The following is a 27966-nucleotide window of genomic DNA, read 5'->3' as shown; positions in this document are numbered from 1 at the left end:
GGGTAGGAAGAAGAACTCTGTATTTTTAAGATGCAACCCAGGTAATTATTATGCATACAAAAGTTGAAAATCAGACACTTTCCTTTATCAACCCTATCCATTCTTACCCATATTAGAATCAATTATATGGATTAAGAACCAAAATTGAGATGTTAATCCATATAGTAGCAATCTGGAGAATAGAGCTTTAAGTAAATAATAATAATAAAGGTAAAAAGTCTTCTTCTTCAGGGTGTGGACTTTCCTGGATCTCCTTTTTCCTGTTTGGATTGCTTCTTCAAACTCACCTGTAATATGCTACTTCCCTTGATGAGAGGCCCAGGTTGCCTGTTGGTTGGGAAGCAGTAGCTTTGGGAAAGGAGTTCACATTTATACTCTGTGTAAGGGACAAAAGAAGTCCTCACATGTTCATAGAGTATCTAGCCTAACTTATCAGGTAAAGATCAGAAAATTCAGTCTAAAACTCAAGTTAGCAATAAAACATATTCCATTATCTGGAGCTTTTTTCTTATACTTGTTTTTCAGGAAACCCAGGAAGGTGGAAGCCATGTAGTAATAAGCACCAAAGAATTCAGAGAACCGTAAGTTACATAAACTCACAATTTATATTACTTTTAATACCACATTCTATGGCAACTGACATAGACCTTTTAAAAATCTTCATGACATTTGCTAGCATAATCTTGCAAAAATTTTGTTATTACTAACATTTATGAAATGTTAGGCTAGAAGAACAGTTTTTCTTATGTTATTAAAAAAAAGCTTACTCATGGTCTAAAATTATGGAAACTGTTGTTTGAATGAGAATAAATATGCCTGAAAATAAGCCCTGGATATGTGGATTGGCAGGACAGCCAAATACACTATAAATCTTAAGTAATTAATTGACTATATTTGTTTTCATTGAAAAGTTGCAGTAATGCAATCATTGAAGTATTTTAATAGGATTTTATATAGTTAAAAATAAAACCTATTAATAACTAATTATTAATTTGAGTCTAAATTTCCCACAAATCCAGCAGATTAAAAAGCAGGTTACATTTATGCCAGCTGTGAGAAAGATCTCAACACGCTGCATTAATCTAGCTCATACCTATACTCTGGGTCACTGTCATAGGCAGAGTCTCTGTATAAAAGACCTCTTTTCAGTTCCAGTTCATCTTCTTTCTCTGGGTCTCTCTCATCCTGAAAAATTTAAAGATTTCCATTAATTCATTTTATAATTAAAATGATGCCTCTGTTTCTTTGGGAAATGTCCTCCCTCTCCCCCATTATAAGAAATGAATTAAATGCTTGGATTTCTTAGGAAAGAAAAAAAGAGTAGGTGAGAATTCATTATTCTGTTCAATAAAATATAGTTTTATTATATTTTTCTAATAAGGCTTATCAAAGACGAGACACCTGGTAGATGTTTCCTGCATCAATAAATGAACAGGAATGGTTACTGTATGATATGTAGTAAGATATATAGTAATACCTTACACATTGTTATGTGAACTCCTAAAAGATTGTTCCTGCACTCTGAAGAATAAGTACCTGGGAAACTTATGCAAATGTAAGCATTCTAACATGTACCTATTATTCATAAGCTAAAATGCAACAATAAGCCACAAGAAACAAAAATGAAAGGCAAGGTAGTTGGTATCAAAATACATGGCTACTCCTCTTATGGGCAGCCTGTTCTTAACTTCTAAAAGACACATTCCAGGACATAAGAAATAGAATTCTAAAGAGATAGATTGCAAACTATATCATCCACTGCAACTATGTTCTTATGTATGGTAATTCTGTATAATTTAGTATCAAATATCTTTCACAACTACTAGCCAAAACCCTTGTCCCTTAGTGGGACAGGAAAAGACATAAAGACAACTAGATAACAAAAGAGGCTAGTAAGCACAAACAGATTGCTATAAGGATTAGTATTAATAAGGGAGTCATTTACTTTATGTGAGAAATCTGCTGAACAAAGATTATGAAGAAAAAGGTTTCTAAAAAAATTTGCTGATGGCATGAAATTGGGAAGAGAGCATTCAGTTAAAAAAATGGAAGCAATAAAATATAGAGCAAGTCTAAAAATCACAGAAAATGTGAATATTTATTTAGAATTGTTATAGCTTCTAGGTGAAACTGAACCCTTTAAATTATGAAGTAACTCCATTTATTTCTATTAATGCTTTTTTTTCCCTTAACTTTTTTTGATTTACTGTTACTATAACTACAATAGCTTTCTTAGTTAGTATTTGGATGGCATTTATCCTTCTATTTTCCATCTTTCCTTATTATTAGGTTTTAGATCTTGTTAAATATCATATAGCTGGATGTTGGTTATTTTTGTCCAGTCTGATGAGTCAGTGAAGTAGAGCATTAACATTACAGAAAATGTAATTGTCTGTAATGAGTGCAAAAGACACTACAAAATAAAGTGTAAGAAATTTTAAAAAATCTAATATTTTTTCAACCTTCAGAAAGATTATGCTACAAGAAGCGCTGAATGAAAGAGATGTAAGGGGCGCCTGGGTGGCTCAGTTGGTTAAGCGACTGCCTTCGGCTCAGGTCATGATCCTGGAGTCCCGGGATCGAGTCCCGCATCGAGTCCCGCATCGGGCTCCCTGCTCGGCAGGGAGTCTGTTTCTCCCTCTGACCCTCCTCCCTCTCATGCTCTCTGTCTCTCATTCTCTCTCTCTCAAATAAATAAATAAAATCTTAAAAAAAAAAAAAAGAAAGAGATGTAAATAATATCTAATTTTTAATTCTTTCCTTGGAAAAAGCTATTCACTTCTGGATTATATAAGTGATATCACACATAAGCATAAATCAATATTCCTTGTTTAATTTTTGTCAATACAGTTGAAAAAATTAATTTTTGACCAACAGTAATAAAAAGCATTGACTAAATTTTAAAGTTTACATATGAAAAAATATATAAAAGTACCTTAAAAAATCTGAACCTTATTAAATAAATCCCTATTTTGAGTTGGGTACTTACTATCCTATGAGATAAAAAAATGACCAAGATATGGTTCCCGTATACCTGCGGAACAAAGTTGTTTATTCTATGAAGTTCTACAGGTAATAAAAAGGAGCAAGGGCAGAATTATTAGGATACAGAGTAAAGGACAAAATAGGGAAGAATGTTCTAATTAATGGAGCATTCTAAAATCAGAATGACTGCCTTTAGAGGAAGTAAGACCACAATTACTGAAACTGTTCATGCAGAGCATTGATACACATCTAGATCAAGAAGTTCATGAAAGGGAATTCTGCCCCAAGAAACACAAAGTTAAGACTATATTTTGTGACATTTTATATATATTCAATACATATACATATCTCTTGTAGGAGTCCTGTTATAGTCTTTCTTTTAAAGGTCAAATTATATAAAAGCAAAGAGGCAAAAAAAAAAAATCACACGTTATTATAAGCTATTAACTATCAGTAAAACAAGCATTTAAAGAGATGTATCATTCTCATTAGTGCCAGGAAATACATTCCTGGGGCAAGGAAAAATGATTCCCCTCTTATTCCTTACCAACATTCCCATTTGCCAACATGTAAATACAGAAAAAATGGATGACACCAATATTTGCTGAGTTCCTGTAAGGTATCTAGGACTGTGTTAGGTCCTCTTTACATGGGTATCATTTAAGCATTTAATAACCTTATGAAATAGGAGGTACTGAAATCCAAAAAATTAAATAACTTGGCCAAAGTCATACATTATTAAGTGGTAGAGCTGGAATTGAAACTCAGATCTAACTTGATTTACATTATACTGCCTCCTACAATGCAAATGAAATCAAAACCTCCATCCCAAGCCATTAGATTACTCTCCTATATGAAAATTAGGCTCAAACTTTCAGCTGTATCTATTTTTCAGCTAATATCTACTTGTTTTTTTTATGAGGGTGTTCCGAAATAATATAGTCCAGAAGAAACTTTCTCAGGATTTCCACGAAGAAACATTTTTCTTTCAGCAGAAGTCATTAATAAACATTATTAAAAGAAGCTGTGGGATTTCCTTCCCTGAAACTGGCACTAAGTTAAATGTTCTCTTAAGATTCCTTTCATCGGGGCGCCTGGGTGGCTCAGATGGTTAAGCATCTGCCTTCAGCTCAGGTCATGATCTCAGGGTCCTGGGATTGAGTCCCACATCAGGCTCCTTCCTTAGCAAGGAGCCTGCTTCTCCCTCTGCCTGCCACTTCCCCTGCTTGTACTCTCCCTCTCTCTCTCTCTCTCTGGCAGATAAATAAATCTTTTTTTAAAAAAAAGATTCCTTTCATCAATGATCACTATACCTTTTGCATGTGATTGACATCTTACTTAGACTACCCCTGGGACAAAGAAATAAGAGGTATCTACTCATGCTTGCAAACTGAAAAATTTAGGGACAAAAGTGGTTAGTCTAAAACATATCCAGAACTAAAAGGCAGCAATCTCACTAATTACATAGTGTTTAAATAAAATATACACCTGTCATTCTCAAACACATGAAATTCTCATATATAGTTAAAATACCCATAAGGTGTATTTTATTGCTATCAAATTCAATACATTATTTATAGTGAATTGTGTGCAAGATAAGAATTCAAATAGAATTTGATCATTAGTTCTAATATGCATTATCACCCTGGACAATCAGTTAGCCTTAATGGCTTTAATTTCTTAATTCATAACATAGAGAAAATTTAGGTAGACTTGCTTGCTTAAAGACAAAAGGAAAAGAAGCTGAAGGACTAACTTTGAATTGAGGTTTTTCTAATTCTTTCTTTCTTTCTTTATTTGAGAGGGAGAGTGAGTGAGTGGGAGGGAGAGGAAGAGAGAATCTGAAGCAGACTCTGTCCTGAGTGTGGAGCTCCATGCGGGGCTCTATCTCACGACTGTGAGATCATGACCTGAGCTGAAACCAAGAGTCCAAGACTTAACCAACTGAGCCACCGAGGCACCCTGAGGTTTTTCTAATTTTATAACCTGGTTTATATTATAAGTGTAATAGAGAATAATAAAGTCTGAAGGGAAGACCACTTAAAGAATACTTAAATGGTAACTTTGACAAATTGCTAGAGGCAGAGTGTGAAAAAGTACATGTGATGGTTAATTATATATGTCAGCTTGGCTCAGCCATGGTGCCTAGATACTTGGTTGGACATTATTCTGGCCATTTCCATAAGGTTTTTATGGATGAGATTAACATTTACATGAATGGACTTTGAGTAAAAGAGACTGACTTTCATAATGTGGGCATGCCTCATCCAGTCAGTTGAAGGCCTTAAGGGACCAAAGGTTGACCTCCCCCAAGGAAGAAGGAATTCTGCCAGTAGACTGCTTTTGGATTTGAACTACAACTCTCCCCTGAGTATCCAGCCTACCTCATCAGATTTTGGACTTACCAAGCTTCCAGAATTGCATGAGCCAGCTCTTTAAAATTTCTCTCTCTCCATATATGTGTATATGTATATAAATACACACACATACATACACACGTTCTTTTGCTTCTGTTTCCTTGGAGAATCCTGACTCACACAATATGAGAATGAAAAACTCATACAATAAATTAGTTGGAGATTTCAGTACTTCACTTCCAACAATGGATCAACAAGGAAATGGAAGACTTGAACAACACTATAAATGAACTAGATCTAACATCTACAGAACACACTCTAGACAATAGCAGAATATACATTCTTCTCAAGTATACATGACAAATTTTTCAGCAGAGACCATACATTAAACCATAAAATGAGTTTCAATAAATTTAAAAGGACTGAAATCATACAAAGTATGTTATCTGGGCTGCAGTGAAATAAAATTAGCAAATTAAATCTTTATCAAAAATTCTCCTACAAAGATGGGCTTATTTAAAAACATTTAAGAAATAAATAATCTTACACAAACTCTTCCACAGAATGATTGGGAATATTTTCCAAATCTTTTTTTTTATAATTTAAATTCAATTAATCAACATATAGTACACATCATTATTTTCAGATGTAGAGTTCAATAATTCATCAGTTGAGTATAACACCCAGTGCTCAAATCATTTTTTTAAAAAACTTATTTATTTGAGAGTGAGAGAGAGTGTGAGCGATCAAGTGGCAGGAGGGGCAGCAGGAGAGACTCTTCAAGTAGACTCCCCGCCAAGCAGGGAGCCAGACGCGGGGCTCCATCTCATGACCCATAAGAGCATGACTTGAGCCGAAAACAAGAGTGGGATGGTTAACTAACTGAGCCACCCAGGCACCCCTCTCAAATCATTTTTGTGAGGCCAGCCAAAACTTAAGGAAGACATTAAAAGAAAGGAAACTTACAGACCAATCACTATCACTAACTTAGATATAAAAATCCTAGGTAAAATATTAGCAAATCAAAACCAGTAGAGTATGTGTGTGTGTGTGTAGTGTGTGTGTATAAATATATATATATATATAAATATATAAATGACCAAGAGTTTTGTTCCAAGCATGCAAGCATGGGTTAACATTTGGATAATCAAATAAGCAATTTACCACATTAAAATAAAGAGAAAAAGCATTTAATCATCTTAATGTCATAAAATTCATACACTTACAATAAAAATTTAAAAAAATCAGGAAAAAGAATAGAAGGCATTTCTGTAATCTGGCAAAGAATACCTACAAAAAATGTATAGCACACATCATACTTAATGTTGAATTATAAAAAGCTTCCTTCTTTGGATGGCAAACAAAACAGGATGCCCTCTATCACCACATCCATTTCATATTGCTTTGGAAACCCTACATAGTGCAATAAGGCAATAAAAAGAAATAAAAGGCATAAAGATTAAAGAGGGAGAAATAAAACTGTCATTCTTTACAGATTATATTATACATACAAACACGAAAGAACTACCATATATTAACATTAATTTGTGAATGTAAAGTCACTGGATACAAGGTCATTATACAAAAATCTATTACAGCCATTATACTAAAACCAAATAGAAGATACAATTTTAAAATATACAATTTATAATAGCATTAAAATATCCAACATCTAGGAATAAATCTACTGAAAGAAATGCAACTATGATAATTATGACATAATTGGGAGAAATTAAATATCTAAATTGATTTTAAAAGACACCATTTTCATGGATTGTAAGACTCAATATTGGTAAGATGTCAGTTCTCCCCTAGTTAAAGCACAGATTTAATGTAATCTCAGTCAAAATCATAGCATGTTTTTTTAAAACAGACAAGCTGGTTTTGGAATGCAGATGAAAATTCAAAGAACAAAGAATAACCATAGCAATCTGCAAGCAAGAACAAAGCTGAAGAACCTCTGCCATTAGATATCAAGAGTTAATATAAACCTACAGCAATTGAGAAAGTATGATTTAGTACAAAATGAAGAAGCCAAAGAAACAGAAGAAAATCCAGAAAGAGACTCACATATATACAGTCCCAATGGAAAAGAACAGAATCAGAGTAAACAGAGTAAGGAAAAGAATGGCCATTTGAAAAAAAGATGATGGATCATAAACATAGGGGAAAAAAATAAACCTTCATCCAAGTCTCACATTATACATACAAATCAAATCCACATGCATTGTAGATCTAATGTGAAAGGCAACATGATAAAATATTTTTTTAATGGGGGAATAGCTTCAGAATCATGGTTAACTGAAGTTTTCCTATATGGATGTAAAGAAAGCACTAACTAAAACACCAACCAAAAGGAGAGGAAAATTGGGCTAAATTAAATTAAGAACTTCTATTCACAAAAGGACTCTTATTAAAAAAACAAACATGTATGTCACAGATTGGAATATATTCATAATATAAAACATACCCATCAGAAAATGTCCAGGAATTAAAAGACCTTAAGAGGCATATGGTACAAAGGGAACAAGTCTAACATGTGCTTTTTGAGAAGTACTACAAAGGCCAAACTGGATAAAAATAAGAGAAAATCACAGCTAAGTGTACAATATTAAAGTGCTGAAAAGAAATAACAATGAAAAAAATCTTAAAAATTGCCAGAGAAGGGGATTCTAGGAAGATGTTAGTGACAGCATGTGGTAGGCAGAATAAGGGTGCCCAAAAATGTCCAAGCCTTGATTCTCAGAACCAATGAATATGTTACCTTACATAGCAGTAGGGAATTTTGCAGATTTGACTAAGGTTAAGGATCTTGACAAGGGAGAATTACCTTGGATTATCTGTCTGGGCCCAATTTAATCAAATGAGTTCTTAAAAACAGAAAAACTTTCATGGCTGTGGTCAGACAGAGGGAGATGTGATTAAGAATTAGGATCAAGGGGCACCTGGGCGGTTCAGTTGGTTGAGCATTCAACTCTTGGTTTCGGCTCAGGTCGTGATCTCATGGATCATGAGATCGAGCCCCATATAGGGGTCCTCACTCAGGGGGGAGTCTGCTTGAGGAGTCTCTTTTTCTCTCTGTCTCAAAAAAATAAATCTTTTTAAAAAAGAATAAGGGTCAAGGAGATGCAACGCTGCTGCCTTTGCAAATGGAGGAAAGCGGCCACATGCCAAGGAACGTGGATGGTCACCAGGAGCTGGAAAAGGCAAGGGAATTGATCCTTCCCTGGAAACTCTGTAAAGAAAACAGCTCTGCTGACACCTTGATTTTAGCCCAGTGAGAGCCATGGCAGGTCTATAGAAATGTAAGATAATCAATTTGATCTACTAAGCTTGTGGTAATTTGTTATGGTAGCAATAAAAAACAAATAATATTTAAAGGCACAAATCCCCTCATAAAAACATGCAGAAATTGTTTTGGGGTTAGATGGAATAATTCATGGCAGACCAATACTCCTGTTGAAAACTAGAAAAGCCAGAAACAAATATAAATTTATATATTTTAAGCTATTAGAAAGATGAAAAAAAAATGAACACCAGTGATACTAACATTTCAGAGGAGAGAAACTTTCAAAGGTGGACTGATGATCTGCACCACCATTTTTCCTCAAAGCGTTTGCATATCCTGAGCACAGGCTAAGAACCAGAGCTTCTATTAGAACAAAGGTCATTGCTGCGACCCAGATAAACCAACAAAGTTTTTGATGGTTGTAAAAGAGTGGAGTAATGTAACTGGAATATTATGAGGCCTAAGATGTACAACCAGTTTCTCAGTTATGACCTTTATTGATTTATGGAGCTGCATGGGACTACAGAGTATAGAGATAACCCAAAAGTATCCGAATGTTCCTACATTTCATGGTACTTAAGAGATAAATATCTACTAGAGCTAGAGGCCCTCAAAACACAAGAGGCAAAAACCCTGGAGATAATATTGACACTTAAGGACCTGTAACTGTTTTTAAACTGGAAAGACTTGACAATCTGGGACTAGCTAGGCTAAAATATCTGGTCTTGGCTCAGGCAAAGGCTATTTCTGGGGAGGGAGTACCCAGCAGAATTTTTTGTGAATCACACCACATTCGAGAAGTAAAACTGAGAGCTAGAAGAGCCTCAAACACATAAAAGTGTCTTGTCACAATATTTACCAAATTCTGAAGCTATGCCAGGTTGGGGGGCAAATTAATCCAAAAAATGACTGAAAAGCAAAAGATCCATGCCATATAATTAGATGGTAATTAAAAGACAAACATCTGTCAGGAAAAAAAGACTTTGGTAACAAAGCAGGTGACAGCTGAAAGCCTTGAAATGTAGTGAATTGATACTTGACTGGTTGCAATCACATTTACCTGAGGGTACCTGATTTCTGGGAGCAGCTAGAACTGGTTGTAGAGCTGGTGCTGGCAGACAGAGAAACCAGCAGACATTTTGATGATTATGCAGAGCTGATGTCATAAAAACAGAGATGAGAGGGGGACTCAAATATATGAATATTTTCTGAAGGTTCCTGGTATGGAAATGTAAGGAACTAAACCTAAACTCTCTGAGAAGTAGGAGAGAAATGGCCTCAGTTTCTTGGTACTGAGAAGACAAAGACCCAAAAAACTCTGGCTTGAAAGCACTGGAGGCTAATTACCAAAAAAAGACAGCTGAAGTGAGATTTAATGAAAGTCTGATTAAGGATAAACTGAGATTTACTAAAACATCAATATAGCCTCAAATTAGTTTGGTCTCTTTTGAATCAAGGTTAAAAGGTGAAAGATTTGATGCTACTTGCCTAATAGAGGAAAGAGGGAACCCTCTCATCATCTGGAAAGATCTAAAGCTCTTTTAGAAATAATGTCTAGAATTTAATTATGAAATAAGTAGTACAGTCAAGGCAGTACAGTCAGGACAGTACACAAGAGTAAAAAAGACAAAGGAAGCAGATCACAAGTGCAACCCAGGTGTCAGAATTAGGAGATAAGCACTTTATACTAACTATGATCAATATGTTCAAGAAAACAGATGAAAAGTTGGACAAAATACACATAAAGGTTAAGATTTTCCAGAAACATTGGCATTTATAAGAACTAATCAAAGAGACATTTTATATCTAAACATAAATAGAAATAAAGAACTTAATAGATGGGTTTAACAGTATATTGGAAACAGTAGAAGACAAGATCAGTGAAGTAGAATATAGGTTCATAGGAAATGCTAATAAAAGAGAAAGTAGAATGATAAAGAAAGAAAGAAGTGCAAGAAACTGTGGGAGATAATCAAAAGGTCTAATAGATGTAATTGGACACCCAAGAAGTAAGGAATAAAGGTAAGGTCATATAGCATATTTGAAGAAATAAAGGGCTGGAATTCCCCAAACTAATTTAAGTAATGAATTCACAGATTCAAGAAACTCTGGGCAGGGTTAATAATAATAAATAAAACCAAATCTTTCAAAACTAAGGACAAGAGAAAATACTAAAAGAAGCCAGAGATAAAAGACATACAAGCAGAAAGGGTTAAGACTGACAATAGGCTTATCAAGGAAATAATGGAAGTCATAAGATAACAAAATGATATTTTTAAAGTATAGGAAGAAAAACATCTGTCAACATATACATCTATATCCAGTGAGGAAAAAGTCTTCACAGATTTAGTGGATACACAAATAAACATGTAAGTAATAAAAAAATAAGTAAATAAAAATGAGAAAAATTTCCAAAAGCAGACTGTACAAAAAAACACTAAGGGGAATTCTTCAGGCAAATGGGAAATGATCCAAAATAAAAAGAGAATTCAAAACTAAAAAGCACCAAAAAAGATGAATATGTAGGCAAATATAAATATTACTATACAAAATATGTAGGCAAATATAAATAAATATTATTATACAAAATAATAGTATCAATGCATTGTGGAATCCAAAATACATACAGAATTAAAATGTATGACAATAACTTTAAAAAAGAAAGGCGTTTAAAAGGAGTATAAGTGTTCTAAAATTCTAGCATTATCAAAAAACTAGTAAAGAAAAAAATTGTATTAGATTGTAATAGAGGATACATATATTTTATAGGGCAACATTAAAAGAATAATAAGCAAATACATACCCTATGAGTTAAAAGAGGGAGGAGAGGGAATAAAAATACCTTGTTAAAGGAGATATGCAGGAGATTTAAAAAACAAACATGAATAGATCTATCAGATAAAAAAATAGATGGTATAAACCCAACAATATCAGTAATTAAATGATTACACTAAATAAAGGTAAATACTGAATAATACAAAACCCAACTACATAAGACACACATCTTAAATGTAAGGACACAGAAGGGGTAAGAGTAAAAGAATGAAAAGTACCGATCAACATCAACCAAAAGAAAGTTGATATGCCTATAATAATATCAGACAAACTATATTTGAAGGCAAGAAGCTTTCCTAGAGGTAAAGACATTTCACAATGACAAACAGGTCAATTAATCAGAAAAAAAAAAACAACAACCCCACAATTTAAATCTGTATGCATCCAACAACACAGTTTCAGAATATGCAAAGCAAAACCATAATGCATTATCAATTCATACTCTCTGGAATACCTATAATGGGGAAATAAAACCCAGAAAATACAGTGTGTTAGCAAGGACATAGAAAACTAGAACTCTCAACCACTGATACTGGAACACTTTGAAAAAACTCTTCGGCAGTATATTCTACATTCCTTCCTTATGACCCAGCAACTCCATTTTAGGTATATAGCCAACAGGAATACTTATATATGTTCATCAAAGAACATATATAATAATGATAGCAGTACTATTAGTATTAGTCCCAAATAAAAAGAATTAACTGATAAATTTTGCTATTCTTATTGGAATACTATAAAGCAAAGGTTGGCAAACTATTCTTTCAAGGGCCAAATAGTATATATGTTCAGCTTTGCAAATTATGTGCTCTTTGTTACAACTGCTCATCTCTGCTATTGTAACTTGAGAACAGTCATATATAATATATAAACAAATGGGTCTATTCATGTTCCAATAAAACTTTATTTAAAATTTAAAAGTCTGGAATTTGTGGACTGTAGCTTGCTGATTCCCAGCATATAATAATAAAAATGAAGCACATGCATGTCACAAACATAATGATCAGCAAAAGAAACTAAATACAAAAGGATAAATACCATATGATTCCATTTATGAAATGTTCAAAAACACATAAAACTAGTCTATATGTTGTTAGATATTAGAATGTAGGTTGTGTAGTGACTGAAAAGAGGCACCAGAGGCATTTCTGGGGTGCTGGTAATCTCATGTCTCTGACCTGGATGCTGTTTACCCAGGGGTTCACTTTTTAAAAACTCACTGTGCTGTAGAACTTAGGATTGAATTAAATTATACTGAAATAACTTTTTTAATTACCTAGAATAGCAGTATTAAAAAATCCATGGGAAACATCTGCAAGAAAATTAAGTGACAAGATATTCCCATGAACTCCAAAATATCAGGAGACATTTGTAAACCCCCAGTAGGTACATGAGATGGTAACACCATCTGTGGAGGACAAATCAGAGGAAAACATTGAAGCATCTGATAAACCAAATAACTTCAAAGTAACAAAAGAGAGTATTCACTCAAAAGGTTGGTGGGCCAATTCAGAAAGTGAAGCCAGAATAGGTTTTCCCACTCTCATAGTAATGAATACAAAGGATTTACAATAAATTCTGAAGGAGCTAGAGCAGTCTGGGACCCATTAACTCTCAAAACTAACACGCCAAAGTCATCTTCCAAGATAAAACTTTACACTGAGTATAAACATCTGGAAAAAGAATACAAATTGAACAGGGAAGTAAAAACAAAGGAAAGAAAATTTCTACATAAAAATTGGGTAGAAAAAGCAAGCCAGGAAATGTCAGAAACTAAGCTGCCATACTTTTGGAACAAATGATGAAGACAGAAAAAAGAGCTCTCAAACTACACATTTAGAAAAATTAATCTAAATCCTATGTGCCTTTTTAAAAGATTAGGAAAAGATATTTTATAAAGTAATCATAAATGGGTTAAATTTCATAAAAAGTTTTAAGAGGGGAAAAAAAAAGACCAAGTAAGGAGCTCTCAATGAAAGCATGCCAGAAAAGTCATGCTCACAAAACAGATGGAAAATATATTACCTATATCTTCATGGCCTGACCATTTGTCTTCCCAAGAGTAAATGTTCTTATGAGAGAACAAGAAAGAAGCTTTAATGTCTTTTTGATCTAGCCTCAGAAGTCATACACTGTTATTTCTTCAATAGTCTATTGTTTGCACAGATCAGCACTATTCACGCGTGGTGGGAAGAAACTACACAGGCGTGAGAATACTAGTAGGCAAAAAATCACTGGTAGCCATCTTTTACCCCAATAGTAAAAGAACAAATTTAAAAGAATTATAAGGATACTAACTGGGCTTGAAAAAAGCATAGATGACACTAGAGAATCCCTTACTATAGAGATAAAAGAACTAAAATCTAGTCAGGCCAAAATTAAAAATGCTATAACTGAGATGCAAACCCAATGGATGACATAAAAATGAGGATGGACAAAGCAGAGGAACAAATCAGTGATACAGAAGATAAATTATGGAAAATAAAGAAGCTAAAAAGAAGATGAAAACAAAGGTAATGGATCATGAAGATAGACTTAGGGAACTCAGCGATTTATTAAAATGGAAAAACATTCGTATCATAGGAGTCCCAGAAGATGAAAATAGAGGAAAAGGGGCAGAAGGTTTATTTGAGCAAATTATAGTTGAAAACTTCCCTAATCTGGGGAAGGATACAGGCATCAAAATCCAAGAATCACAGAGAACCCCCATTAAATTCAACAAAAGCTGGCCATTGCCAAGGCATATCATTGTCAAATTCACAAAATACAGAGGCAACTAAAGAATCCTGAAAGCAGCAAGGGAGAAAAAAGCCCTTAACCTACAAGGGAAGACAGATCAGGTTCACAGCAGATCTATCCACAGCAACCTGGCAGGCCAGAAGAGGGTGGCAGGATATATTCAATGTGCTGAATGGGAAAAATATGCAGCCAAGAATACTTTATCCATCCAGGCTGTCATTCAGAATAGGAGAGAGAAAGAGTTTCCCAGACAAACAAAAACTAAAGGAGTTCATAATCACTAAACCAGCGCTGTAGAAATATTAAGGGGGACTCTGTGAGTGGGGAAAAAGAACAAAAGCAACAAAGACTAGAAAGGACCAGAGAACATCACCAGAAACACCAACACTACAGGTAACATAATAACACTAAATTCATATCTTTCAATAATCACTCTTAATGTAAATGGACTAAATGCTCCAATCAAAAGACAGAGGGTATCAGAATGGATAAAAAAAGAAGATCCATCAATATGCTGTCTACAAGAGATTCATTTTAGACCTCAAGACACCTGCAGATTGAAAGTGAGGGGAAGAACCATCTATCATGCTAATGGATATCAAAAGAAAGCTGGAATAGCCATACTTATATCAGACAAACTAGATTTTAAAACAGAGTGTAACAAGAGATAAAGAAGGGCATTATATCATAATTAAGAGGTCTATCCATCAAGAAGATCTAACAATTGTAAATATTTATGCTCCCAACTTGGGAGCACCCAAATATATAAATCAATTAATAATAAACATAAAGAAAACTCACTGATAATAATACAATAATAGCAGGGGACTTTAACAGCCCACTTACAGCAATGGGCAGATCATCTAAGCAGAAAGTCAACAAGGAAACAATGGCTTTGAATGATACACTGGACCAGATGGACTTAACAGATATATTCAGAGCATTTCATCCTAAAGCAGCAGAGTATACATTCTTTTTGGGTGCACATGGAACAATCTCCAGAACAGATCACATACTGGTTCACAAATCAGCCTTCAACAAGTACAAAAAGATCAAGATCATACCATGCATATTTTCAGACCACAACACTATAAAGCCACAAGAAAAAATTTGGAGAGACCTCAAATACATGGAGGTTAAAGAAAATCCTACTAAAGAATGAGTGGGTTAACCACAAAATTAAAGAAGAAATTAAAAAAATACATGGAAGCAAATGAAAACATGACAGTCCAAGACTTTTGGGATGCAGCAAACGCAGGCCCAAAAGGGAAGTATATTGCAATACAGGCTTATCTCAAGAAGCAAGAAAAGTCTCAAATACACAACCTAACCTTACACCTAATGGAGCTAGAAAAGGAACAGCAAATGAAGTCTAAAGCCAGCAGAAGAGGGAAATAATAAAGATTAGAGCAGAAATAAATGATATAGAAACAAACAAACAAAAAACCCAGTAGAACAGATCAATGAAACTAAGAGCTGGTTCTTCAAAAGAATTAGTAAAATTGATAAGCCCCTAGCCAAATTTACCAAAACAGAAAGGACCCAAATAGATAAAATCACAAATGAAAGAGGAGAGAGCATAAACAATACCACAGAAATACAAACGATTACAAGAGAATACTATGAAAAATTATATGCAACAAACTGGGCAATCTGGAAGAAACAGGCAAATTCCTAGAAACTTACAAACTACCAAACTGAAACAGGAAGAAACAGAAAATTTGAACAGACCCTTAACCAGCAAAGAAATTGAATCGATAATCAAAAATCTCCCAACAAACGAAGTCCTGGGCTAGATGGCTTCCCAGGGGAACTCTAAAACATTTAAAGAAGAGTTAATACCTATTCTTCTCAAACTGTTCAAAAAAAAAAAAAAAAAGAAAGAAATTGTAGGAAAACTTCCAAACTCATTCTACGAGGCCAGCATTACCTGGATTCCAAAACCAGACAAAGACCCCACTAAAAAGGAGAATTACAGGCCAATATCCCTGATGCAGATGGATGCAAAAATTCTCAATAAAATACTAGCAAATCTAATTCAACAGTACATTAAAAGAATTATTCACTACAATCAGGTGGGATTTATTCCTGGGCTGCAGGATTGGTTCAATATTCACAAATCAATTGATGTGATACACCACATTAATAAAAGATAAGAACCATACGATCTTGCCAATAAATGCAGAAAAAACATTTGACAAAATACAGCATCCATTCTTGATAAAAACTCTCAACACAGTAGGTATAGAAGAAACATACCTCAACATCATAAAAGCCATATATGAAAGACCCACAGCTAATACCATCCTCAATGGGGAAAAACTGAGGGCTTTTCCTCTATGGTCAGGAACAAAACAAGGATGTCTACTCTCACCATTACTATTTAACATAGTACTGAAAGTCTTAGCCTCAGCAATCAGAAAGAAAAGGAATAAAAGGCATCCAAATCAGCAAGGAAGATGTCAAACTTTTACTATTGGCAGATGACATGATACTCTATTTAGAAAACCTTAAAGACTCTACCAAAGAATTGCTAGAACTAATACACGAATTCAGCAAAGTTGCAGGTTATAAAATCAATGTGCAGAAATCTGTTGACTTTCTATACACCAATAATGAAGCAGCAGAAAAAGAAATCAAGAATCTATCCCATTTGCAATTGCACCAAAAACAATAAGATTCCTAGGAATAAACCTAACTAAAGAGGTAAAAATATGTACTCTGAAAACTACAGAACACTTTTGAAAGAAATTAAAGAGGACACGAAGAAATGGAAAAGCATTCCATGCTCATGGATTGGAAGAACAAACATTGTTAAAATGTCTGTATTACCCAAAGTAATCTATACATTTAATGCAATCCCTATCAAAATACCAGCATTTTCTACAGAGCTAGAACAATCAATCCTAAAATTTGAATAGAACCACAAAAGACCCCAAATAGCCAAAGCAATCCCCCCCAAAAAAAACTGGAGGCAGCATGATTCTGGATTTCAAGCTATATTACACAGCTGTAGTCATCATGACAGTATAGTACTGGCACAAAAACAGACACATTGTTCAATGGAACAGAATAGAAAACCCAGAATTGGACCTGGACTATATGGTCAACTAATCTTCAACAAAGCAGGAAAGAATATCCAATGGAAAAAACAGTCTCTTCAACAAATGGTGCTGGGAAAACTGGACAGCAACATGCAGAAGAATGAAACTGGAAGACTTTCTTACATCATACACAAAAGTAAATTCAAGATGGATGAAAGACCTAAATGCGAGACAAGAATCCATCAAAATCTTAGAGGAGAACACAGGCAGTAACCTCTCTGACCTCAGCTGTAGCAACTTCTTACTAGACACGTTTCCAGAGGCAAGGGAAACAAAAGCAAAAATGAACATCAAAATAAAAAGCTTCTACTTGTGAAGGAAACAATCAACAAAACTAAAAGGTAGGCTATAGAATGGAAGAAGATATTTGCAAACAACATATCTGGTACAGGGTTATTATCCAAAATCTATAAAGAACTTATCAAACTCAATATCCAAAAAAAACAAATAATCCAGTTAAGAAATGGGCATGGGACATGAATAGACACTTTGCCAAAGAAGACATCCAGGTGGCTAACAGACACATGAAAAGATGCTCAACATCACTCATCACGAGGGAAATACAAATCAAAACCACAATGAGCTACCATCTCACACCTGTCAGAATGGCTAGAATTAACAACACAAGAAACAACAGGTGTTGGAGAGGATGTGGAGAAAGGGGAACTCTCTTGCACTGTTGGTGGAATGCAAACTGGTGCAGCCACTCTGGAGAACAGTATGGAGGTTCATCAAAAAGTTAAAAATAGAACTACCCTATGATACAGCAGTTGCACTACTAGGTATTTATGCAAAGGACACAAAAATACAGAATCAAAGGAGTACATGCACCCTGATGTTTATAGCAGCATTATTGACAACAGCCAAACTATGGAGAGAGTCCAAATGTCCATCCACTGATGAATGGATAAAGATGTGGTATATATATATATATATATATATATACACACACACACACACACACACACACAATGGAATATTACTCATTCATCAAAAATAATGAAATCTTGCCATTTGCAACAACATGGATGGAGCTAGAGTGTATTAGGCTAAGTGAAATAAGTCAGCCAGAGAAAGACAAATACCATATGATCTCACTTGTATGTGGAATTTATGAAAGAAAACAGATGAACATATGGGAAGGGGGTAAAAAGGAGAGAGGAAAAGAAACCATAAGATACTCTTAATGATAGGGAACAAACTGAGGGTTGATGGAGGGAGGTGAGTGGGGGATGGTCTAAATGGGTTATGGGGATTAAAGAGGGCACTTCTTGTGATGAGCACTGGGTGTTGAGTGTAGGTGATGAATCACTGAATTCTATTCCAGAAACCAATATTGCACTTTATGTTAACTAAGTAAAATTTAAATTAAAAAAGAAAAATTTAATTAAAAAATAAAAAGAGAAAATATTCACAAAATAATGAAAGACACATGACATACATTGGGAAAAAAATCAATCCAGAAAAATCAACACATGATGTATTCTGGTATTATTACTAAACTTTAAAAATGAAGGGGAAAAAAGCCCCACAATTGGATTTCCAGGCTAAAAGAGCAAGTCACTCACAAGGGAAAGAAAACTGGATTTTAAGCAGATTTCGACAGCAACATCCTGTGTCAAAACCAAGAAACATATTTAAAATAAAGAAAATGTGGGGCACCTGGGTGGCTCAGCCATTAAGTGTCTGCCTTCAGCCCAGGTCATGATCCCGGGGTCCTGGGATGGAGCCCCGCATCGGGCTCCCCGCTCTGTGGGAAGCCTGCTTCTCCCTCTCCCACTCCCCCTGCTTGTGTTTCCTCTCTCGCTGTGTCTCTCTGTCAAATAAACAAATAAAATCTTAAAAAAAAATAAAAAATTAAACAAAAATAAAATAAAGAAAATGTAAGCCAAGGATTTTTATATCCAGCCAAAGTAACTTTCAGGCATAAAGACTACAGACAAAATATCATTATCATGCAACTCTGGGAATATCTGTCCCATGAGCCTCCTTAGGAATCTACTAGGGAAAGAGCTTCAGACAACTGAAATGATTGGAGAAGACATTGACATAAAATAAAAAACATTAAGTATTTACATGTAGAGCTTTAAATGAAGAATATAAAGGAGAGAGTACAGTATTATAGCATATAATGGTATATGCTCTGAAAATGTAGCTGAGTACAGTTATGAAAAAGTGGAAAAGAGAAAAAAATTCTTTATCATTCTTCAATAATTGTATCTTCAATGGTAGTTTGCTATTTTTGTTCTGAGATCATTTTGTTAACAAAGCAAATGAGGACTTGGATTATGTTCTAATTTTATCACCTTGAATGCATCTGTATTCATGACTCCTGGATTCCAGGATAAAGTCTACACAGCTTAGCCTGGTTTTCCATGATCTGGCCCAACAATGACCTTCTGCTTTACCTGGATTATCTCCACAAGGAGTTTTACCTAAAAACACGCATTTCTGTACAGGATAAGCTGGTAGGATTAAGTCACATTTACTCTTATTTCTGCTATTTAAAGCATCTAGGCAAAAATAAATAAATAAATAAAGCATCTAGGCATTGGAATTGCTACATAGAGCAAGTGAATGAGAAAGAATATGAACTAATCAGGCATTATGTGCCTACTGATGAAAGACAGCATGATTCAACCTTTCTGTTCATATTTAAGAGGTGTTTTGAAATAACCATATATTGGCATTTTTACTCAATATGACAATCATTGTGTTCAATTATAATGTTTATTCTGTTTGTATTTAATGTACCTAACTGATATGGTTGGGTATAAATTTAGTGTTTTCTATTTATCCTGCCTATTCTATATTCTGTGTTTCCCTCTATTTCCTTATTTCTGCCAGAAGGCACCAGAGTCTGGGATTTAGACATAATAGCAAAAGGACTGGGATCTTTGTTGAAGTGATCTTACATTTTCTTGAATAAATGTGAAAATCATTTGCTCCCTTTTCACCTGGATTTTATTTTCAACTGAATCTTTCCTGATCACTGACTTTCATTAGCTTGTTTGAAATGGGTTCTCTTGATTTTTTAATGATTATCAAACTTTCAACATATTATGGTTTATTCTCCTCTGTACTAGTCAAATGTTTAATGATTCATAAAGGACTTTTTCACTGTCTCAGAAGAGTTTGATATTTAAATAAAATCTTTGTGAAGTAAAAAAAAAAGATTTTTTAAAATTTTTTACTTTGTAAAATTCTTTGTAAGGTATAAAGTAAATTTTAAAAACCCTGGTGTTTATATTTAAGATGCTATATCTTTGTCTATGAGTATCCTTCGAGGACGACCAACCTGTACTTTGATCTGACCTGTGTCCAGAGAGTGTGTTTGAGTGTGCAGATAACAATGTCTATCTCTAGTATGTTAGCGTTTATTTCTGTTTCTGAACATGTATTCTGTTGATGGATCTTATGTTTGCATGTTTTCACATGTTTATGTTTAGGCATTTATATTTTCTAACTTATGTATATCAGATTGTACTTTGTGTGTTTATTTCTGTAGATCTTAGCGGTTAAGATCATAAAGAATAAGGAGGGCACTTGTATGAGCACTGGGTGTTATACGCATGTTATGTTATATACGTATATGTTATACATATATATGTATATGTTATACACATATGAGCACTGGGTGTTATACACAACTGATGAATTATTAAACAATACATCTGAAGCAAATGATGTATTATATGTTGGCTAATTGAATTTAAATGAAAAAAACAAAAGAAAAACGATAAAAACATGCTAAAATTAAAAAAAAAGTATTAACCTAGATTCAAATCTTTGCTCCAATCATCTTAAATAGCTACATGACCTTATACAAGCCATTTAACTTTTCTGAGCCTCAGTTCATCTTTAAAATAGTACTCCTTAATAGTAATTACTTTATAAGATTATTGCAATGATAAAATGGAGTAACATATACACAGTGCCTGAGATGTAGTCAACACTTAATGAACAGTTATTATTTCTATGTAATCAATTTGTTTTTCTCTGGAAAAACAATGACATTACTTGTTTATGCTTTTTATTATTATACTTAATCATATACTGTGCCACACTGTTTTTTTTACTCTTTTATATTTATTGATTGGTTTATTAAATCATTGGATTATGTAAGTTCCTTATGGGCCGGAAATTTGATTATATGGAAAGATCTCCAGTGCTGTGCATAGTGCCAGATACAGAGCATGCAGATATTTGATGGAGAATGCTCAATATATATGAATTAATGTAGGCAGAAAAATATGACTAATTTTAATAGCCTGTGTTCAGGCTGCTCTTAGTGTAAACCAATTTAAGATACTGAGATTAGTGCCCAGTTTAAGCCAACTGCATGTATGTATGTATATATGTGTGTGTGTGTGTCTATGTGTGTGTGTGTAGCTTGTTTTTGTCTAAGGGCACAAGGAAGCTGCTTAAACAGTAGTACTAGGGGCGCCAGCATTTCTGAGAGAAGAGGTGTAACTAAAGGTCTGCAACTGGTGTTTTCCTGGGGGCATTTGTATACTGAGCATAGGACAAAATGTTGGGAATCTATGCTTTGTTCAACCACAGGTCCACTGCTGGAAGACAAAGAAATCAGCAGGGTTTTGGCAGTCTTACTATACTAGATGTACAAAATTAAAAACCTGAGAGGCCAAAATCCAATGAGACATGATGGGTGCAAAACTGAGCTAACTGTTCCCTCAAGATACTGGCAGAATGTCTGAATCAGTACAGGGTGAAGGGACAAAAACCTAAACAGAAGGTATTTGAAAAGCAGAAGGGATTTGCTGCTGTCTTACCTAAGAAGAATTATACATAGTACCCTATGGGAGGGAAGGAGCTTATAATCACACCAGCTCTCAGTTAAAAGCCCAACGAGCTGAAATTAAGAACTTAGAACAATTGACCTTGAACATGGGTTTGAGCGGAGCAGGTCCACTTACAATGCAGATTTTTTACAGTACTATAAATATATTTTCTCTCCCTTATAATTTTCTTAATAACATTTTCTTTTCTCTTACTTTATTGTACGAATACAGCATAGAATACATACACAAAATATGTGTTAATCAACTGTTTTATGTTATTGGTTAGGCTTCTGGTCAACAGTAGGCTATTAGTAGTTAAGTTTTGGGGGGGTCAAAAGTTATATGCAGATTTCTGACTGCAAGGGGTGTGTGGAGCCTCTACTATCCATATTGTTCAAGGGTCAATGGTAGTTTAACTTTTTATTTTTGAATATTTAGATTTACAAAACAGTTGCAAAGATGAAAGAGTTCTTGTACACAGGAGGAACTTCACCCTTCACCCAGGTTCTTAATGTTAATATCTTATATAGCCACAGTTCACTTTGCAAAACAAAGAAATTAACATTAGTACAGTAATTATATACATTGCAGACTTTACTTGGATTGCACCAGTTTTTCCAGCAATGCACTTCTATCCCAGGATCCAATACAGGATATCATGGTGCTTTTAGATCATTTCTCCTTAGTCTCCAATCTGTGAGAAGTTTCTGTCCTTCCTTGTTTCTTATGACCTTGACAGTTTGGAATAGTACTAGTCAGGTATTTTGTAGAAAGTTTCTCAATTTGATTTTGTCTGATATTTTTTCATGTTTAGACTAGGGTTATGGGCTTTGGGGAACAATGTCACAGAGCAGTGCCCTTCATATCACCTGATATCAAGGAATACAGGATATGTCAGCATGAGTTATCATTAGTGATGTTAACCTTGATCACTTTGTAAAGGTGGTGTCTGCCAGGTTTCTCCAAGTTACAATTTCTCCTTTCCATGTCTATTCATCAGAAACAAATCACTAAGTCTAGCCCACACTCAAGGGAAGAATAATTATGCTCACGTCATGGAAGGGGCAATACCCACAATTATTACTTACAATTCTTCTGTAAGGAAGATGTATCCATTCTCATTCTTAGTCATTCATTGTTTCACTTATATCAATATGTACTCATGGATTTTATTTTATTCTTTGGGTTATAATCCAAATATTGCTATTTATTTTGTTGCTCAAATTATTCCAGCAATGGCCACTGGGACTTCAGATTGGCTCCTGTGTTCTTTTGATATGCCCCTGTCCTCCTCACTCCCCCCGTCCCCTTTTTTTAAAGCAATTCTTCACTTTTCATACTACAAGATGTTCTTCCATCCTAATCTTTGTCTTCCCTGCCCCAGCCCCAGGATCAGCGATTGCTCCAGGAGTCCTGGTAACTTACTGAATATAGGTATTTAGAAACCAAGATCTGGGAGCTGGGTGTGCTCATTGCTATTGGGTTGTCACTCCTCTTAGGCCTTTTGGAGGACCAAAAGTAGGAAATATGGATGTGTACTAACCCAAATACCCTGATATCTATATTTGAGTCAATCTAACTGTATATATATTAAAATAAACATGAATTAAACTGTTATTTTAGACACTATTCTAACATCATAAGGTTCACCCTGTTTCTTTGTCACTTCTTTTCTGACAATGAAAAACCTGGTTGTACTTATCTATGATTTCTTATTTGTTCAACTCTCATATAAATATAAAGTATGTTCAGAATTGCTAATCCATACCCCTGTATGAAACACACTTAGCTACTAGAACAGGGGTTGGCAAACTTCAACTCCCAGGGTAATTCTGGCCCTTTGCCTATTTTGGTATGGTCCGATAGGTAAAAGTAATTTTTATCTTTTTACATTTAAAAGATGGGGGGAAAAGGTTCCATGAAAATCACATGAAATTCACATTTTAGTGCATATGGATAAAGTTTTATTGTAATACATACATACTTATCTGTTTACCTATTGTCTATGTCTGCTTTAGTGCTATAACAGCAGAGCTGAGTAGTGTGACAGGGACCCTATGGCACAAAAAATATTTACTCTCTGGCTCTTTACAGAAAATGTTTGCAAATCCCTGCAAAAGAATATAGTGATTAAATCGTTCTTTTTGTCTTTAGCCTCACAGTATCCAGCCAAAACACTATACTCCAAAGTTATTTAGGTAAGCTAATTTAAAACTGTATCTTGTATTTTTAGTACCTTTAGATTTATTTGTTATAATCTGCATTAAATCCTCAGAAGCCCAAACATCACACTTGATATTTTTTTCTTTTATTTTTCATTCAGTAAAGTTCTCTCTTTCTGATGTACATTTCTGGTAGTTTTGACAAATGCATAATGTCACATATCAACAACTTCAGTACCCATCAGCTCCAACACCCTAAAAATCTCCCTGTGAGACTGGTTTCTTTGTAATCAACCTCTTCTGCCTCCGCTATGCTTTGTTATTTCAACATCATGTAAAAAAAAATCATACAATATGTAGCTTTGGAGTTCTAGCTTCTTTCATTTAGCAAACTGAATTTAAGACTAAACATGTTGTTGCATGAATTTATAGCTCACTTTTTAAAAAAAGATTTATTATTTTTTGGGAGGAGGGGCAAAAGGAGGGGGAGAGAGAGAATCTCAAGCATATTCCCCCTGAGCACGGAGCCTGATGTAGGGTTTGATCCCATGACACTGAGATCATGACCTAAACCAAAATCAAGAGTCAGATGCTTAACTGACAGCCATCCAGTGCCCCTATAGCTCACTCTTTTTTATTGCTGAGTTATAGTCCATTGAATACCATAGTTTGTTCACCATTTGCCTTTGAAGAGTATATTGGTTGCTTCTAATTTTGGTCAATTATGAATAAACTTACTATAAACATGCATGTACAGGTTTTTGTGTGAACGTAAGTTTTAATTCATTTGGGTAAATACTTAAGAGTAGGATTGCTGGGTTGTATGATAAGTGTATTTAACCTTATACAAAACTGCCAAGCTGTCTTGTGGCTGTGCCATTGGGCATTCCCACCAGCACTGAATGAGAATTCCTACTGCTCCATATCTTTGACAGCATTTACTAGGATAAGATTTTTTGGGTTTTTGTTTCTGTTTAACAATTCTAATAGGTAGCAGTGGTATCTTATTGCAGTTTTAATTTGCATTTCTATAATGATTATTGAGCATCATTTCATGTTTATTTGGTGAAATGTCTGTTCAGATATATTGCCTTTTTTTTTTTTTTTAATTTGACAGAGTGAGAGTGAGCACACAAGCAAGGGGGAGCAGCAGAGGGAGAGAGAGAAGCAGGCTTTCCACTGAGCAGGGAGCCTGATGGGGGGCTCGATCCCAGGACCCTGGGACCACGACCTGAGCCAAAGGCAGACGTTTAACCGACTGAGCCACCCAGCCACCCCTATATTGCCCACTTTTAATTGGGTTCTTTATTTTCTTATTATTGAGTTGAAGAGGATTTTTTTTTTTTAATTCTGGATACAAATCCTTAATCATATATGTGATTTGCAGATATTTTCATCCAGACTATGACTTGTCATTCTATTCTCTTAACATTGTCTTTCACAGACCAAAAGTTTTTAATTTTAATGAAGTTCAATTTATCAGTTTTTTTATGGATCATGTGTTTGGTGTCATATCTTAAAAGTAATTTACAAATATAAATTAAATAGATTTTCTACTATGTTTTAGGTCTATGATCTATTTTTATTTTTATTTTATTTTATTATTATTTTTTTTAAAGATTTATTTATTGAGAGAGAGAGAATGATAGAGAGAGAGCATGAGAGGGTGGAGGGTCAGAGGGAGAAGCAGACTCCCCGCCGAGCAGGGAGCCCGGTGCGGGACTCGATCCTGGGACTCCAGGATCATGACCTGAGCCGAAGGCAGTTGCTTAACCAACTGAGCCACCCAGGCGCCCTATGATCTATTTTTAAATGTGCATTTTTAAAAATCCAGAACTATGCATTGAAAAGACAACAAATGCAAAGTGTCTGCTTAATTGACTTTGCACTTTTGTCAAAACTCAGTTGACAGTATTGATGTGGGTCTATCTCTGAGGTTATCTATTCTATTCCTTTGACATATGTGTCTATGCTTTAGTCAACACACTGTCTTCATTGTTGTGCTTTATAGTAAGTCTTAAAATTGGTTACTGGGTCCTCCAACTTTGTTCTTTTTCAGAATTGTTTTTGGTTTTTCAATTTCCTTTGCCTTTTCCATATACTTTTAGAATCAGCTTGTCAATTTCTATTAAAAAGTTTGATAGGGTTTTAATTATGATTGCACTCAATCTAGACATCAAATTGGGGAAAACTGACATCTTCATACTGAGTCCTCCAATCTGTGAACATGATGTAGTTCTTCATTTAGTTCTATCTTCTTTGATTGCTTTCAACAGCATTTTGTAGTTCTCAAAATGCAAACGCTGCACATATTTTATTAGGATTATACCTAAGGACTTCAATTTCTGGTGCTATTGTAAATAGTATGGATTTCCTAATTTAAAATTCCAACTACTCATTTCAGATATATAGGAAAAAATTGACTTTCTTCATATTTTGTGACCTTGCTAACCTCACTTACTAGTTCTGGGAGCTTTTCTGGAGATCCTGTGGAATTTTCTGCAAAATAATATCCTCTGCAAATATAAGTGTTTCTTTTTTTTTTATTTTCCAACCTGTATCCCTCTTATTTCTTTTTCTTATCTTCCTGCATTGTCTAAGACTCCCAATATGGTGTTAAAGGAATGTTAAGAGAGGGCATCCTTGTTTCTGAATTTAGGGGAAAATATTCAGTCTTTCACCATTAGCTACAAAGTGTTAGCTGTAGGTTTTCAAAGATGTTCTTCATTAGGTTGATAAAGTTCCCTTCTGACCTCAACTTTACTAAGAATGTTTATCAAGAATAGAGTTGGATTTTGTTAGATACTTGTTCTGTGCTTATTGAAATGACATACAGAAGAAATATGCTTTTTATTTAACCTGTCAATAAGATGAATTTATATTGCATTTCTAGAATGAGACCCTTGATTATGATATACTTTCATTTTTATATACTGCTGGATTTGATTTGCTAGTATGTTGTTGAGGATTTCTGCATATATGTTCATGAGGGTTTTGGCTCTGTATTTTTCTTTTCTTATAATGTCATTGTCTGGCTTTGACATTAGGGAAAATACTGATGTCATAAAATGAACTTAGGAAGTTTTTCTTCTACTTTCTGTCTGGTAAAACTGCCATTAGGTTTTTCTTAAAGGTTTGGTAGAATTAACCAGAGAAACCATCTGGGCCTGGTGTTTTATGTAAGAGTCTTAACTTCAAATTCAATTTCTTTAATAGATATACAGCTATTGAGTTTATCAACTTCTTCTTGAGTTAGTTTTGGTACTTTATGTCTTTCAAAAAATTTTTGAAAGTTATGTCTTTCATAAAGTTTCAAATAGTTTTAACATCAATGTAAACACATAAGACAGGATTAGTAGACTAGAGGACATTTCTAATGAAAGTATCCAAATTAGAGAGAGAGGAAAAAAAAAGAATTAAAAATATCAAAATAAGCACAAGATACATGAGTCTAAAAATCTAAAAAATCTTATACACGTCTAAAAATCTAATATAATTGGGAAATCCAGAAAAACAGATAATGGGGCATAAGTACTGTTTAAAGAAAGAATGGCTATAGTTCCATTAGTTTCACTGAAAGTTTCAAAGAAAGAATGGCTATAGTTCCATTATTAGTTTCCAAAACTAATGAAAAATATCAACCTACAAATTTAGGAAGCCCTGAAAATTTAACATAGAATCAATCCAAGAATA

At 34.4% G+C, this 27966-nt stretch overlaps 1 protein-coding gene across 7 annotated transcripts in view; it reads right to left on the bottom strand.

Moving 5' to 3' along the window:
* Positions 1–27966, bottom strand: part of SPATA6 (spermatogenesis associated 6) — a 137640-nt gene that overhangs the window by 10742 nt on the left and 98932 nt on the right. For 4 of the 7 annotated variants that reach the window (XM_035018604.1, XM_035018605.1, XM_035018607.1 and 1 more), the window contains one exon: positions 1094–1185. The exons of 2 other annotated variants lie outside the window; for them this stretch is intronic. In XM_035018604.1, coding sequence (XP_034874495.1) covers positions 1094–1185 — 92 coding nt within the window. Of the gene's footprint in view, positions 1–1093; positions 1186–6516; positions 6756–27966 lie in introns of those variants that run through there. One more of the 7 variants, XM_035018609.1, reaches the window with a different exon arrangement.

Source organism: Mirounga leonina, unplaced genomic scaffold (assembly GCF_011800145.1).
Source record: "Mirounga leonina isolate KUSES-001 unplaced genomic scaffold, KU_Mleo_1.0 Mir_173, whole genome shotgun sequence".
NCBI lineage: Eukaryota > Metazoa > Chordata > Mammalia > Carnivora > Phocidae > Mirounga > Mirounga leonina.
This window is presented reverse-complemented; position numbering and strand designations above follow the sequence as displayed.